The 16,780-nt window shown below is 37.5% G+C and overlaps 1 protein-coding gene across 6 annotated transcripts in view; it reads left to right on the top strand.

The window, feature by feature from the left end:
• Nucleotides 1-16,780, top strand: part of LOC108709564 (receptor-type tyrosine-protein phosphatase U) — an 83,404-nt gene that overhangs the window by 29,471 nt on the left and 37,153 nt on the right. For 5 of the 6 annotated variants that reach the window (XM_041583993.1, XM_041583991.1, XM_041583992.1 and 2 more), the window contains exons 2-9: nt 12,043-12,162; nt 12,395-12,666; nt 13,117-13,198; nt 13,278-13,393; nt 14,054-14,228; nt 14,428-14,721; nt 14,854-15,147; nt 15,329-15,438. In XM_041583993.1, coding sequence (XP_041439927.1) covers nt 12,043-12,162; nt 12,395-12,666; nt 13,117-13,198; nt 13,278-13,393; nt 14,054-14,228; nt 14,428-14,721; nt 14,854-15,147; nt 15,329-15,438 — 1,463 coding nt within the window. Of the gene's footprint in view, nt 1-12,039; nt 12,163-12,394; nt 12,667-13,116; nt 13,199-13,277; nt 13,394-14,053; nt 14,229-14,427; nt 14,722-14,853; nt 15,148-15,328; nt 15,439-16,780 lie in introns of those variants that run through there. The other variant, XM_041583994.1, reaches the window with a different exon arrangement.

Here is a 16,780-nt window from a genome sequence, read left to right as displayed (position 1 = left end):
TAGAATAGATAGATCCAAGCTCATACTGGCCTTAAAGGGGTTGTTCACCTTTGAGATAACTTTTAGTATGATGTAAAGAGTGATATTCTGAGACAGTTTGCAATTGGTTTTTATTTTTTTATTTATTTTTGGTTTTTGAGTTATTTCGTTTTTTATTCAGCAGCTCATTTTGCATTTTAACCAATCTGGTAACTAGGGTCCAAATTACCCTAGCAACCATGCATTGATTTGAATAAATGAGTGGAATATGAATAGGAGAGGGCCTGAATAGAAGTATCAACAAAAAAAAGTAACCATAACAATACATTTGTAGCCTTAAAGAGCATTTGTTTTTTTTAAAAATGGACAGCGACGCCCATTTTAAAGCTGCAAAGAATCAGAAGAAAAAGACAAATAACTATAAAACTATAAAAAATAAATAATGAAAACCAATTGAAAAGTTAGAATAGGCCGTTCTATAACATAATAAAAGTTACCTTAAAGGTGAACCGCCCCTTTAAAATGAATTAGGCCAAAGTTTGAATGCGATATAGGGACCTTCGAATGTGAGCTCCATTGGGGCAGGCATGTGAATGATGTAAAATCTCTGTAAAGTGCTGTGGAATATGTTTATGCCATAAAAATAAAAATAGTAATTTTCAACGTTGCCCTCTCTCCCTTCCCCCCTCTCTGGAACATAGATACATTTTATTTTTGTATCTTGTATCACCATCATTTTAACGCTGTATATAACAATGGCTATATTACATTGTAGTGATTAATGTGAACTGAACATTTACCCACAAATTTACCAGCCCTACTTTGGCTTGTCTGCATTCTTTCTAGCCATTTGTTTTCAACCTGAACCTAACTAAATTCTGCCCGTGTCAGTAATGTCAAAAGGTGGGGGACTGGGGTGATGCAAAAATGTTAATAGTGAAGGAAGAGGGGAAACATTCACTGCCTACCTCAAGGTGCTCCATAAGTTGTTTTAGGGCAGCTTGCATCTACTTGTCAATCTAACCTGCACTCGACTTTTGATTTTTGAGTCAACATTTTGCAAAAGACACCAAGTTTTCCCAGGAGCAGTAACCCATAGCAAGCATTCAGCTGGTAGCATTTGTTGGTCACCGGTTTAAAAGCATATAGCGTATTGGTTGCTATGGGTTACTGCTCCTGGGCTTACATAATGCTTTTTATTACATATGGGGAAATATTCTAAACTGCATTGTTCTGTTTGAATTAAAAACAAGTATTTTTGCCTGTTAAAAGTTTATTCGCAGACCATTTATTTATCAGGTTGAGTGATGGCATTTATGTTTCAGAGAATAAAAATGCGATAGAGTAAGGTTGTGAATAAACAAGCCATTGCCTGACCTTTCATGCTGCATTGCAATGAAACCAATTGGTCACCCATAACAGTACTGCTCTGCCCTATAATATAATTACCACCAGCCCCCACTACTTAAACATATGTTTGTAAAGCTCTAATTTAATATTACTAAGAACTGCTGCAACTGGAATTTCGCCAAATCTTTCTCTAACTATATTAAATCTAGATATTACTAAATGCCATTAAGAAGCTGCTAGATGTTTAATCTGCTCATAATGAGTATAGGAAAGATTGTTTATTCATTACACGTATTTTACAGCAGGGTTTTAAAGTAATAGTAACAATTATCAGGCAGCTGAGGTCTGTAAATTATTCCAGTAACAATTTTTGGATTCATAGCAATATTTTCTAAGTGAGTGATGTTCAAATGTGGACCTTGCTTGTGAATGGGCAGCAGAGCAGGCAATTCCAATATCAAGAATATAATATCACACAAAATATTATCAAACACTTGGGGAAACAATTACCGCAGGAATGCAAACAGTAATTTTTTTTTTTTTTGCGCAAGCATTTATAAAAGGAATGTATGTTAAGACGGGTGCCAATGATGACTCTTACTAGTTGTTTGTGTGACTGAAGGAACCGTATATACTTATTTTGTGATGAGACAATCCAGATGTACACAGCCTTAGGGGCTTATTTTAGCTACAAGGTTGAGTAACAGTTCCTGTGATGAGGTTGTCAACAAAGCTTTTAACTGTGAAAAATTTGTCTATGGGTCCATGGCACTTGATGCTGTGGCCCTGGGAAAGTGGGGTGGCGTTGTTGATTTAGCCTGGGGACTGCGTTAACATAGTATGCTTGATTTAGGTGTTACTTATAGCATCCTTCTTTTTAATGTCCACTTTTTATCTGATTTACTAATGCGTCTTTTAGTCTGGTTAAGGGTAGTGGCAACTGTGTCTACTTGGGGAGATTAGTCACCCAGCCGTGCGACTAATCTTCCCTTAATGCCTTCCCGCCAGCTAGAATGTAAATCACTGGCAGGATGGCACTCGGAATGCTTTGTTTTCCAAAGTAGTCCGAAGTTGCCTCCCCGAGTAGCCTTGTCTGCCACCACCCTAAAAGTTAGAATAACTGGAAGATTCTGGGTTTGATTCCAGTCAGGGCACTATCTGTTTGTTTTCCCCAAAATCTGATTAACAAAAATGGCAATTACCTGCTGACACTGCTAGCATTGAGTGGGTTAGTTATCAAAATCCGAAAAGTTCTCACTATTTTCTGAAAACTACTCCAACCAAATCCACACAGACTTTTGCCCCCTATTTATCAATAAATGTTCACAAATTTTTCTTGTGCAGAAAAAGTCACTATAAAATCGTAAAAAAATCAGAATCCTATGATTTTTTTGGATTTTTTGCTCAAAACATTTTTTACTTAAATTGCCCGAAAGTTACAATTCTTTCTGAATCCCATTGTAACCTGAAAAATCTTCCAATTGTTAACAGGACATCTGCCATTGACTTTTACATGTTCTCGGCAGGTCTGAGTTGAAGTACTTTTTGCTTTGGACTTTTAACACCATTGGACTTTAATAAAAAACTTTTATCAAAAATAAAATAGTATTTTCCCCTTTAAAAGTCCAACCATGAAAATTCAGAGCTTAATAAATAACCCCCTGAATATGTGTTTCTTTAACTAAGTATATCTTTGAATATATTCCCTTTTACATGCATGCAATGTATTTATTAGCTTTTGCAGAACTAATTTGGTGCTGCTGCGACACATATCTTTGTTTTTAGTCTATTTTTATTGTTTTATTATTTTTATTCTATTTCTATTCAATTGTATATAGCCATCTAAATTAGCATGGCAGTCATACGGTTTTAGTTGTCTGTGTCCTACTTAGGACATTGATAGATCGTACTCAGTGTGGAAGGGCTGGTAATTCCTCAGAAATGCGGAAGGAAGATTTCTTTATCGAGATTACCTGAGATTGCTTCATTTAATGTGTTTAAAATGACTGTGGAGCAGGCATTTTTGAGAGCTTTATCACTCGTGAGAGAGGAAATTTCCCATGGGAAATAATGGGGCACCATGATGGCCTAAAATGCTCTGTTTCATCAATGAGATTGTTGCCATCTTTGTGTTTATTCCAAAGTATCCAGAACCAAAGTTTTTGTGACTCTTCTGTCTGTGAAATTAAACAGGTAGGCATCCATTTAGAGCTTAAATGCATAAAACTAAACTGACAACTTCTAAAAACTGACTACTTGCTTTGCTACAGCAACAGCGTCAGCACATCCCAGTAGAGAACTGTCTCTCCGGTCCCACTATTTAGTTTTGCAGTGTTCGGACAGAGAGTGGAAAATTACACCAAACAGCTAACTAGTGGTTCCCATTTTCCAAGAAGCCCTAACCCAAGCAGACTACTGGTAAGGCAAGGGTTACCACTCTTCTGGAAAAAAATACTGTTCTACCTATACTTTTATTTGTCTTCCCTATTAATAACAATGGAACCAAACAATATTTTTACTGGCAAGGTGGCAACCCTAGGCAAGGGCAGCCAACAGATACACTCTATATTATCTTCCTCATCACCCACACACAAGATTTATTGATCCTCCTGACAGCTCTACGTCTTTTGTTTACATTCAGTGGGGTGAGTAAATATTTTTTTTTTATAGGTAAAATGTTATTGTTTTATAACACATCAAACATAAAACAAAACATATGCCATTAATGTGGTTGAGTTACTATTACAGAGGGTTTGAGCAAAATATTTACTTACAGATTTGTTTAGTAGTTTGGTTGATACACTCACCATCTAAAATATAATTCAAAAAGTCATGCATTAGGATGTGGATGTTACCTCCGGAGAACCTATAATCAACCTTGAACCGTAACAGCATGTTCTAGATTAAATTAAGAACTTTTTTCTTTTATATTATAAATGTTTCTTTTCATGTTAGGGAGCCCTGACCCCCCCCCCCCAACACAGCTTCCCACCATGGACTAGTAGGGTGAGTTTAATGAGAGGCAGATTCTGATTTACGTGTAAGTAAATATTACTGGACCCCACAGCAAATTATTTTTCAGGCCCCCAAAACGTATAACGGTTAACTAGTTTTAACAATATTTATTTAAAGCCCCTATATCTCCTGGGCCCCCTGCAACTGCAGGGTCTGCTTCCTCTATAGTTTCCCCCCTGTTTACATTTAAACACATTCACTTAAAATGGTACATGCCTTGGTATTGCACATATATAGCAAGAATTACAAGTACCCAGAAACTATATCTGCCATTTATCTGCCCAATATGTGCCATTGATCAAGCCTTCTGTAATGAACAAAGACCAGTTCTGAATGAATAATAATATCATTTATTTGTTAACGGCAAACAATATTCTATAATTAAAATAATATAGACAGTAATTTGGCACATTTTCAACTCAGTCCCACAATTACTTAATTAGATGCAGTTAAAACCTCATAAAATTGAATTAAAAGTTGATTACATGGACTTTTCATACATGCATCAAACAATCCTCTATGCAACATTTGTAATAATCATTAAAATAAATCATCAATTGTTTACCTTAAATAGAAGGAAACTCTTGAGGTCTTTATTTATATTGACAGAGGGAAGTAGGGAAACCAGGCTGTTATCCCCAATCACTCTTTAGTCATTCTATACTAAAACTCATAAAGGAAAAGAGATGTGCCTTAGAATCTGCTTCTTGTGGGGGTTTTATCCAGGATTTTACCAGAAAAAAGCATTTAAAGGGAAAATATACCCCCTTTTGCACATGAGCTTTCTCAGTTTTGCTTATGTAAAAAAGTGCATAAATAATATATAAAAATATGATTTATATTATCCATTTTATGAACTGGATAGCATCAAAAGTTCTGTGAAGCAGTTTAGAAGGGAACACACCGGGCAGGGCGTTGAATTGTTGAAGTTGGGGTGTGGTTGAGTGGTCAGGGGCAGGCACCATCTGGGTTGGGACCTCTTAAATTCCTGCAATTTTGTGCTGTTGAGGAATTTTATTGGGGATAGGTTATTTGAGGAAAAACTGGATTTTTCTCCTTTTACTCTTTAACCAATTGTTCACAAATACTTAAATATATTGAAAACATTTTGTTCTGCTGGGCAGAGTGCTTCTAAAATTCTAAATTGCTGTATGAAAATTAGGGATTTGTTTTAATTTTCTCCTCAGGTTAGCATGTATAAATCTAGAGTGTCTTTAAGATTACATTCTTAGTCTATGGACTGTATATCTTAAATGTTCTAACTACATCTATTTACAAGATTTTAGTACCGGTAGTTAAATTAAAGTTCTTTCTGAAAGGCTAAAGCAATAAGAAGATTTTTATATGATTGCTCACTGATGTTTTGCTAAATACTGCTGCAGTTCATAACCTTGCTAAATGCTAATGCAAAGCCTAATCATATTTTTCACTTACAGTTTTGTTCCAAAATGAAAATATTGCATAATTATATGAGTAAAGGAATGAAAGATGGGATCTTCAAGCACCCGCTTCACAGTCTGTTCAATTTATAATTATATGTTTATATATTTAGCCTAACTAGAAAAAATCTAGAAAAAAAAGGTGTTATGAAACAATAATGCTCAGGAGTGCTCATTTATGTAGAGGTTGTTGCAAGTTCTGGCTCTCTAATAAAAAATGCACCCACATTTATTGCTGGCTCCTGATGGGAGAGTACACTTTCCCTTGGTGGTTGTGGCTTTATTAAATGCTTCATTTATTTAAAGCTTCATTTATGATTGCAAGTGGCATGTGCAAAGCACACACATTAATGCAACAATGAGCATGCATTGATTAGAGGTAATTGCGCACATTCATGTTACTTTAATCTTGCGGTGAGCACCAGTGCGATACAGACTGCTCTGATGAGTTACTCACAAGTGTGCACATTTGATCTAAGGAAACCCTGGCATTCCACCTGTTCGCACATTGCAAACATTTCCAGCCAATATTAAAGGAACAACAACACCAAAAAATGAAAGTGTTTTAATGAAATGACAATATAATGTACTGTTGACCTGCACTGGTAAAACCAGCATGTATGCTTTAAAAACACAGCTATAGTTACAAATATAAACAAGCTTCTATGTAACCATGGTGGCAGCCTTTCAAGCACTGGCTACAAAGTAGATAAGTTCTGAAGAATCCCATTATATACCACAGAACTTATCGTTTATCTACTGTGTATCCTGTGCCTTTTCCCCCTTTTCAGCTTTAGATGGCTGCCCCCATGGCTTCACAGCAGCATATATATATATATATATATATATATATATATATATATATATATATATATATATATATATATCATTTGTACTGGAAAGTCCTGTTTTTCTCTGCACTGAACAACCAGAAAAAGAAACAAAGTTTCTAACTTAATTGGCTTTTGGCAGAGAGCTCAGAACAGCCACAGCAGCAGATAAGATACTTTGTAACAATTTCGAGATAAGCAAATAAGTAATTGTAACAATATAAGATAACAGGTCCCTATGGAAATGCTAGGCTCACACCTTAAAGGGCAATTCACCTTCATTAGCAAAACTGTAATAACTGAAAAAAAACAGAAATATAATTAAACTTTCATAACCTGGCAACTTCTGTAAAATGAACATGGTAATTAGAGGTGTGGCCACAAAAATGGGCATGGTCAAAAAAAAATTTGCCAGGCTACATGCGGAAACTTTTTTTCCCTCTTCTTATTTCCAAAATTTTGGGAGGTATGCATGACTTTTACCAGTGCAGGCTAACACTACATTAAATTTTAATTACACTTTCAGTTTTTGGTTGTTACAAATGTGTTGTAAGTTGTGTTCACATTTTTCTTGTGCTGATGCTTGCTGTGCTGTAAACAGTGGGATCCATTATCTGAATTACTCCACAGACCTCCCACTGATTTACTTTTTCGCTGTAATAATAAAGCAGTACCTTGTACATGATCCTAACTAAGGTGTTTGATTCTATATTGGAGTCAAAACCATCATATTGGGTTTAAAATAGAAGGTATAGTGTTACAAATTACAGAAAGATCATTCATCTTGAAAACACTAGGTCCTAATACAGATCCTATACCTGTTTTATAGTAGTTCCCAATAAGGATTTCTTATACATTAAAAACATAAAACACTGCGCTGCTTTTAATAGAGCAGTATTGGATATTTTTGAGACATGGATTTATTCCTTAGGGTGCAGCTTTTCTCCCTTTTATGCATTTCTGTAAACATCAGTATTCTTAATTTTAAGGAAAACATTGAAGCTTTTTTGATCTTTGATTTTTAAACCAGTCAAAGCCCAGAAATTTAACAAAGGATATTAAAATTCTCTATGACTATGGTGGTACTTGATCACAAAGTCATAACCCTGCCCTGATGTCACTGTTCCCGCCCATGCCATCACCATCTCAACCCTAGACGTCACCCACCCTGCCCCCATGATGTCATCGCCTGCCCCCCTCCGCCCAATCTCAACAGGGCCGGAGTGGCAACCCTACCCTAGACTAAGGCCACACAAGGCTGATTCTCAGGCTGCAGATAAATGTAGGCCAAAAACCAGCCCCTATGCTCAAATCAGAGCTCTTCTGTGTCTGTAACCAGAAACCACTGCATAGACCCGGGTGCAGGCACATGGTGCTTAAATGTGTTAGTATGCATTATGGCACCAAAATCTGCTCCAAGTACCTATGCCAACACAGTGGTTCCAGGTGCAGGCACAGAAGAGTACTGATTTGAGTGTAGGGAATCCATCCAATGTGGCCTTAGCCTTATTTGTGTACGCAAGTCGAGGAGTAATATTACGGGAAAAACACTGTATTGTGGGCAGTAAAAATGGCAATTAGCATCCATGATTTGCACATTGCTCTATATTTGTGAATGAGGCTTTTGGTAAAGGTGAAGAGCTCAGTGCTATGGATACCAAGGGAACTCTTTACATAACACCTTCCTTCAGCAGACAGCATATACAGGGCTCGTAATGCATTCATGCCATTAGAGCTCCTTCTGGCATCTCTGGAATATTGCACATTTTTAACTACCGTGGCACAAGGTACTAAGTGCTATTGGATGCAAGTCACTATATTTTTTAAGTTTAAGAACTTTATACCAGAATTCCAGTATTCAATTTGTGTCAAATGCATGTGTTTTTTTTGTACTAAATGATTCTTCTAGCCTTCCAGACAGGGGCACTGCACTAGTGAGGCAAGTTGAGAAACTTATCTTGGGTGGCAGCTCCCCACTGGATTACCAGGGGCTGTAAATATTACTCTCCTGGTAACTGTGAGAGCAATTGCACTTCTCTGTACTAGCATCAGGAACCCCCCTGGGCCCCCTCCGGTATCAAAAATGTGAGCACAGGGGATGAGGGGGGCAGCAGCAGGCCTCAGGGTGACAGAGGGGCCAGAATCACCACAGCTTCCACAATCCTGTAGGAAAACTTGATGGTAGAATCTTTTTGAAACTGCTAATGGAGCCCAGAAAACCAGCCTTTGACTGAGGACCAATATATTTACCTTGTCAGCAGTATATCAACGGGTCACCCAACAGATGCTGAAATAGGAAATAAGAAAACAGGCTGCTGTGCAAGATTACCAGACAAATTGTACAATGATGCTACTATAGGGGACACGGAAGAGGGATCAATTGTAATTCCATGCCATTATATATTACTTTACAGAAAATAACAAACAATATATGGTGCTATCTTTAGCCTTCTATGTTGTGTAATTATACCCAACACTGTCGTTTGTTATTCAAGCACAATGGGCCTCTCCCTTGTAGAGATAACAATATATGTCCTTTGCCTGAGGACCAGAGATAAGTGATTTGCCTGAAGCCATAAGGAAATTGACACTAAACTCATTGGCAGAGATTAAACCCAGGCAATGTTCCCTCTATGGTATGTACTTGTGCGTGTGCACACACATTTTGTGGTGCGTACAAAGAATTTTGTGTAAAAAAACAACATTATGCGGGTTATTTGCTAAAATCCGAATATTTCTCATTATTTTAATTAAACCATTTTGACCAAACTCCCATCCACATTTTTTCCTTATTTAGCAATAAATTAACTCAATAAAATCGTGAAAAACCTGAATAGTACAATTATTTCGGATTTGACACTCAGAGCAGATCATGATATCTTCCAAATGTGAAAGCTGCCATTGACTTGATTGGTCTTGGAAGGTTTGAGATGGAGTATTTTTTGTATTCTGACTTTTAGCAGCCTCTGGGTTTAATAAATCTTGAAAATTCTAGTTTTTTTTCTATGAAAAAATTGTGTTTTCCCTTTCTCTGACCAGAAAAATTTGGACTTTAGTAAATAACCCCTTTAGTATTAATTCTGACCTGTGCATTCAAGTTTAAAATGTGCACACAAAGGAGTTTTTTTTGCACTTGAGAAGGAGAAGGAATTAGAGGGAACCTTGAGCCTAGGCCCAGAGAAAAAGAGGGAGAGTGAAATTACTCTATACGTACTAAAATAGGGGCCCAAATCACTGTATAGCACTGATAGCCCTTGTTTTTACACTGTTGCTACATTGAAAATGTCTCTAATTTTGTTGTGTGCCTGTCCATTTTGCAATGGGTACTGCTTGAGCCGAAGAAAGGGGCACCCTTTACTGTGTTTCAGGAAAAAGCTGTCACATGATTACACAAGATGAGTTTAAATCACTGTCAATATTTTTACTGCATTACTTTCTGTCTGATAATGGAAAAACTGAGAAAAAGTAATGCTTACTTGAGTCATTCTGAACATTAAAGGGGCGGATATTGTATTGGTAACTAATAATAAAGAATATAAAAAAGAGTTCCTTTCATGGGGGAATTTAAATGGTGTCATTGCTGGAATGTAACTGAAATGAAAATTTACAAATATTTTTGTGCATAATTGTTGCCTCTTTAGGGACCCATAGGGTTTAGCGCAATTCGTTTGATCAACGATCGAAGGAATAATCGTTCGATCGAACGATTAAATCCTTCATATTGAAGGATTTTAATCCATCGATCGAACGATTTTCCTTCGATCCCAAATTGCCTAGAAAGCCTATGGGGACCTTCCCCATAGGCTAACATTGGTGCTCGGTAGGTCTTAGGTGGCGAAGTAGGTGGTCGAAGTTTTTTTTAAAGAGACAGTACTTCGACTATCGAATGGTCGGATAGTCGAGCGATTTTTAGTTCGAATCGTTCGTTTCAAAGTCGTAGTCGAAGTAGCCAATTCGATGGTCGAAGTAGCCAATTCTATGGTCGAAGTAGCCAAAAAAATACTTCGAAATTCGAAGTGTTTTTTATTCTAATCCTTCACTCGAGCTACATATGTATTCACACTGCCCTGTTTTCACCAAATTTTGTTCCTTTTGTTTTCATATTTCCTTTGTTTATTTTGGAATAGCCATTAATTTAATTACTGTAAAAGACTTATGGTGATCGATAGTTAGTAAGTGAATGGTGAAAGTGTGCAGCCTGTATCAGGTTCAAGTTACACTTAGCTCCAAGCTGCCCTGATAGATGCTGGGAGCTATAGCACAACTAACAGCTGGGAAATTCATCTGTATGATCTGTGACCTAAAAAACTGAATACTGTATCTGTCATAACTTATTACAATCATATCTCACCTTCCTGGCCTGAAACAGACTTGAACAGCGGAAGTATTGTGTATTATATTCCTGTATCGTTCAAAATATTAACTGTATTTTGTTAATATTTGATGCAAACTACTTCTTTGCCAAGTAGAGATTGGGGCAGGTTTACTAAAGGGTGAAGTGGGTTGTCGCTAGTGAAAATTAGACAGACATTCTATCTGCAGGGACATTGCCAATTTACTAACAGGCATAGAGGAAAATTAGCTAGCGCAGTTTCACACCCTATCGCCGGGCACATTTTTGCTCAGGCAAACGTTCACTCAGGCAAACAATCGTTACTCTGCAAATTCACTAAAGTGAGAATTTTACAGAACGTTACCTCTTTTGCCAAAGTTTCCTCATCACCTTATACCTGGCGAATTGATAAGCTTCATCCTCCTCAATCTTATGTCAGTGACATCATGTCCTGTATGTCGAAAAGTCATAAAAGTTCTAAAAAACGCTGGCGTTTTTTCATATTTTAAAGCGGGATTACCTTCAAAAGTTCTAACTATTAAAGATTTTTGTGTTAACATTTTGAGGGGCATGCCACCTTTGTTTTAGGGTGGGCTCGTGTGTAGGGTATTAGAGCATCTATTTTGTCTTTGTTATGCTTTCTTGGACATTTGAAATAATAAGTGGCCACTTCCAAAATTTGCAGCAACATCTCTAATAAAGACGTCTACACGATCTATATGTACCCGCTTTATTCAAATTGATCGAAGCTTTTGCTAAGCAGAAATGTATGCTAGCAAAAGTTTGCTATGAAATGCTTGCACTGACGAATTAACTCTAGCGAAACTTCGCTAGCATTCGGCAACAGAGACACAACGAATTTTTGTGAATTTGCGTAGTGGTAACGAATTTACGCCTGGTGAGGTGGAGGAGCCTTTGCTGGCGAAAATACTTCCTGTAGGCAATTTGCCCCATTGTATCTGTTAGAGCTATTGCTTAGTGCAGGGATATCTGTTTTGATGCACATCCATAAGCCTGAGACTGATACTTTGAGGCACTGAGAGAGTTACATTTTATGTACTGAATAGTTCACTTCCTCTGTGGTTTTCCTCTTCAGCTGGCTGCACCTTTGAAGCTCATGGTGACATTGGTCCCTGTGAAGTGACACAAGGCACGCTTGATGATTTTGACTGGGAGCTGGTTCACTTTCCTAACAGAGACAATGGTTTGGCCCCAGGTATGTGACCAACAAAAAAAGACACTGCTAATAAACCAGTGTGCAGAGAAATGAAAACTTACAGACGAATAGAAGTGAGCAAAAGGTTTGAGATTGAGTTGCCATCATTTTTTCCCTTCACATTAGTACTTGTATCATGTATGCCTCCCATTTCACCCTATCTTTCCTTGCTTTTTGATTGTCTATCACTTTCTTACCACAATCTCTGTTCCTTACTATCATATAAATGTAGGTTCTTATCTTATGGTGAACTCTTCCCAGCATGCTCCGGGCAAGCGAGCACAACTGCTTTTTCAGCCACTTAGTGAGAATGACACCCACTGCCTACAGTTCAGTTACTTATTACACAGCACAGATGCCCGGGGTCCTGGCACTTTGCGTGCTTATGTGCGGGTGAATGGGGGACCCCTGGGGACTGCAGTTTGGGAGGTTTCTGGACCCCGTGGGAGACAATGGCACCAGGCAGAGCTGGCAGTCAGTACTTTCTGGCCTAGTGAGTACCAGGTAGGAGACTATTGTTATGATGTTACATATTTCTGCTCAGCTTTTTAAGCATACCATTGTGCTTTTTCTACAAAATGAACTCCACTGATATAGGGCAAATTATTATTATAATACTATTATTCATAGCTTCTCTGTGGTATGCTAGTATGTATTCATATATCATACTTTGGTGTTGCTCCATAGCTACACTGGTGATTTATAAACAATACAATGATGATAATTATATATGTTAAACTTGGTGCACACAGGAGAAAAAGCTGTGTTTGGGTGCTAGGTTAAAGGCTAAGTAGTAGTTAATGAAAACAACAAAAAAAAAAAGGTCAATATATATTACTGTATAACCATGTTTCATTCCACTAAGGTGTAGCTTTACCCTTCCTGTTCCCAGTGGTACTTTTCCTTTTCTTAATTCTTACATACTGCCAATTACTGTGCTGTGCTCTATTCTAGGTTCTGTTTGAAGCTGAGGTGTCTGGTACTCCCCAAGGATACATTGGATTGGATGACATTCTCTTATTCAGTTACCCCTGCAGTAAGTAGCAGAGTAGATGAAGTTTATAACTGGGTTACATTTGTATTGCACTCTTATATTTTTCTTCCCCTTTTTACAGCTCGTGCCCCTCACTTCTCTCGATTGGGGGAGGTGGAAGTAAATGCTGGGCAGAATGCCACATTCCAGTGTCCTGCATCAGGCAGGGCTATAGATGGAGAAAGTTTCCTGCTTCAGGTAAGAGATTTCTTTCCAAAATGCTATTTAAGTAATCAAGGGATATGATCATTGTAGCTGCATCTAAACTACAGTTTCCAGAAACCTCACATAGACAATAACTAGAGTAGGATTTGAAGGTTATAGTTAAAGTACTTTGAGGTTAGGTATTTTATAATGTTCCTGTTCTAGATTAATGCACTGAATAAGTTGATCAAGCAAATTGTATGTTCACATTTAAGGTCGTGTAAAACATAAAAATATATGAAATGACTTTTTGTTTAATGGGTGAATATTATTTCCAGCATAGTGAAATCCAATCAAAAGTATTTTTTCTAGAAATGAAAAGTCCTAAAGCAAGGACAGGGTAGGTTATATGTAACATCAGTCTCAGCCAGATTGTTCAATTTTGAGTAATCCTTTGGTAGCAGAACTCAGCTGTGAAATGTGAATAAAAGGAACATTCTGGGGATTATTGGATATATTAGGTGTCTTGATTATGTGCCAGAAGTGCAGGCTGTGTTCCAGTACGGGTGAATATAATTTACACAAGAGGGAGTATATTCTGAATGTGCCATTATAGTATTGTGTTTTTTTGTTTAAGAGGACATTGTTGAAATGAGCAGGAGGTACTATCTGGATTTATATTTTAATGGTGTTGCTTGTTTCTTTGGTTCACAGAGGCAGAATGGTGGAATTACTTCAGCCGGGGTTGTACAGCGTGTCAGCCACCACAGATTCTTTGTAACCTTCCAACTTCAGGATGCAGGACCAAACGAACAAGATTTGTATCGTTGTGTGAGCTGCTCTATTCATGGAGCAGGGGTTTCAAATTTTGCTGAACTTGTGGTCAAAGGTAAAATTGTGCATGCATAATCACAATATTTATCAACACAGTAATGTTACCAGTTCTGCACTGCATGACTTTCCTATTGGCAGAGCTTTATTTTGCTACACTGCAGTACACAATGTTATTCATATTGATGCAGAGTGGCATGCAAAATACAGTATGTATTACTGATTAACATATATATTTTTTAATATTTTTTCCACAGAACCCCCAACACCAATTGCTCCACCACAACTCCTTCGTGCTGGTCCCACCTATCTTATTGTTCAGTTGAATACTCGGTCCATCATAGGAGATGGACCCATAGTACGCAGGGAGATTGAATATCGTGTGACTGGAAGTTATTGGAAGGAAAGGCATGCTGTCACTGCCCACACCTATAAACTCTGGCACTTGGATCCTGATTCACAATATCAAATATCTGTGTTGCTTACCCGCCCTGGAGATGGTGGCACTGGAAGGCCTGGCCCAGCATTAATCAGCAGAACTAAATGCACAGGTATTTAAAGTTAGTGGTGGTACATGACAAGAAATGACACAAGCTTTAATCAGCGAAAATGTGGGTGTGTAACATACATGAATGTCAAGTGTGTGTAACTTATCCAGAAGCTAACCTTTTACTCTCTTTCAGAACCTATGCGTGCCCCAAAAGGCCTATCCTGCTCAGCAGAACAGCCCCGCCAATTAACCCTCCAATGGGAGACAGTAGGTTTTAACATTACTCGCTGCCACACATTCTCAGTGATGCTGTGTTACCGCACTGAATTAAGTAGCATGCAAGACTGTGTAACAGCAGAAGGAGGATCAAGCCAGTACACCCTGCATGGACTGCTACCATATAGTGCAGTTACTTGCCACCTTGTTATCAGTAATCCAGAAGGCAGAAAGGAAAGCAAAGAAGTGATCTGCCATACCCAGGAGGATGGTGTGTATACTTATGTGGTTCAGAGAATGTTGACAGCTTTAATAGTGTACCAGATCAGAACCTTCCATTCCATTTTATGAAAACTCAAATAGTTTTGAAACTAAAAACAACTTTATTTTGTATTAGAGTATAAGTAACAAAAATACTAGCTATCACTTTGCTTTTGTTTCCCCTTACTCAGTCCCAGGGAGCATTGCCTCAGAATCTCTTATCCTTGTCCCACAAGAAGATGCAGTATTAATGATGTGGGATAAACCTCTAGAGCCTAATGGAGTCCTCACACAGTATGAAGTGAGTGTTTCCTGTATTTTCTATAAATATCCCTAGAATGATCAATATAAAATAATATCAAATATATTTACAGTAAACTTGAGTGTTGATAAATTAGCCCCTTGATATATGGCATTTTGTCACGGATGCTTTTATGTCTCAGGTTTTTTTGTGTGGACAGGGAATGCATACAATGTTTTTTTTTCCCGTGTTCAACATTATGGGGGTTATCATTGAAAGTCAGAATGGAAAAAAACTCGAAACAATTATGCTTTTTTATTAAAAAATCCCAAAAAATCTGAAAAAAACGAGCGATTGGGGGAAAAAATCGGAAAAATAGTAAAATTCTGGGTTTCCCTCGATTTTATTGAGTTTTTCCTCGATTCTGTTAAATCATACTTTTTAAATAATAAAAAAGGTCAAATCATGGATTCTAGTTTGGTCGGACCTTTTTATTTAAAAAAAACTGATAAATTTGTATTTTGATAAATAACCCTCTAAATGTTCACTCGGTGGTACAGAGGCACAGGACTCACCTAGCTCAAATAATTGTATTGCAGTGCAGTGGAACACATACATATCTACTGCAGTTAACTATGTAACATATAAACAGCTTTCTATTTCTAGATTATCTTTTATTAAACTCCGTAACAAAGGTGTGAGGATTAAGGGTAAGGTCACACTGGGCATTTTGGGGAGATTTAGTCGCCTGGCAACATTTTCCATAGTCGCCCAAAGTTGCCTCACTCGGAAAATTAATTGCCGCGTGTGATTAGCGCTACCGATTTATCATCTTAGCTAGCGCAGAGTGAGGGAAGGCGTTTGGGGAGATTGGTCGCCGCAAAGACAAGGAGATTAGTCGCCAGGCGACCAAATCTCCCCAAAACGCCCAGTGTGTCCTTACCCTAAAACAATCTGCATGTTAAGATAATAAGCTTTGCCAACAAAGAGAGAGAATTCACACTCTATCTAATTGGTTAAACAAATAAACCCGATTCTGTGAAAATTAAAAATTGCATGCCAAAGGTATAGGATCTAATATCCAGAATTCTTGGGACCTTAAGTCTGCTAAACACATTTAAACATTAAAAACACCCAACAGTTGTTTTGCCAAATGCAGAACTATTAAAATGAATCAACTGAGATACACTTTGCACTGCTTTAGTCTTCTGGTAAAGGTGCATTAGCCAAGGTAAACCCTGAAAGCAGTTAGATATAATTAATTTCTGGGACAGATTTTAGGTTGCTGTTAAAAAAAAAAACATTTGGAAAAGAGAACAGAAAATGAAAAGTATTTGAATGAACTTTTGATTGTTACACCAATACCAGTGATCTAAAAAGATATACAATAATGCACAAGTAA

This window comes from Xenopus laevis, chromosome 2S (assembly GCF_017654675.1).
Source record: "Xenopus laevis strain J_2021 chromosome 2S, Xenopus_laevis_v10.1, whole genome shotgun sequence".
In the NCBI taxonomy this organism is placed as follows: Eukaryota; Metazoa; Chordata; class Amphibia; order Anura; family Pipidae; genus Xenopus; species Xenopus laevis.
The sequence above is the reverse complement of the archived record's forward strand: the minus strand, read 5'-3'. Positions and strand labels throughout refer to the sequence as shown.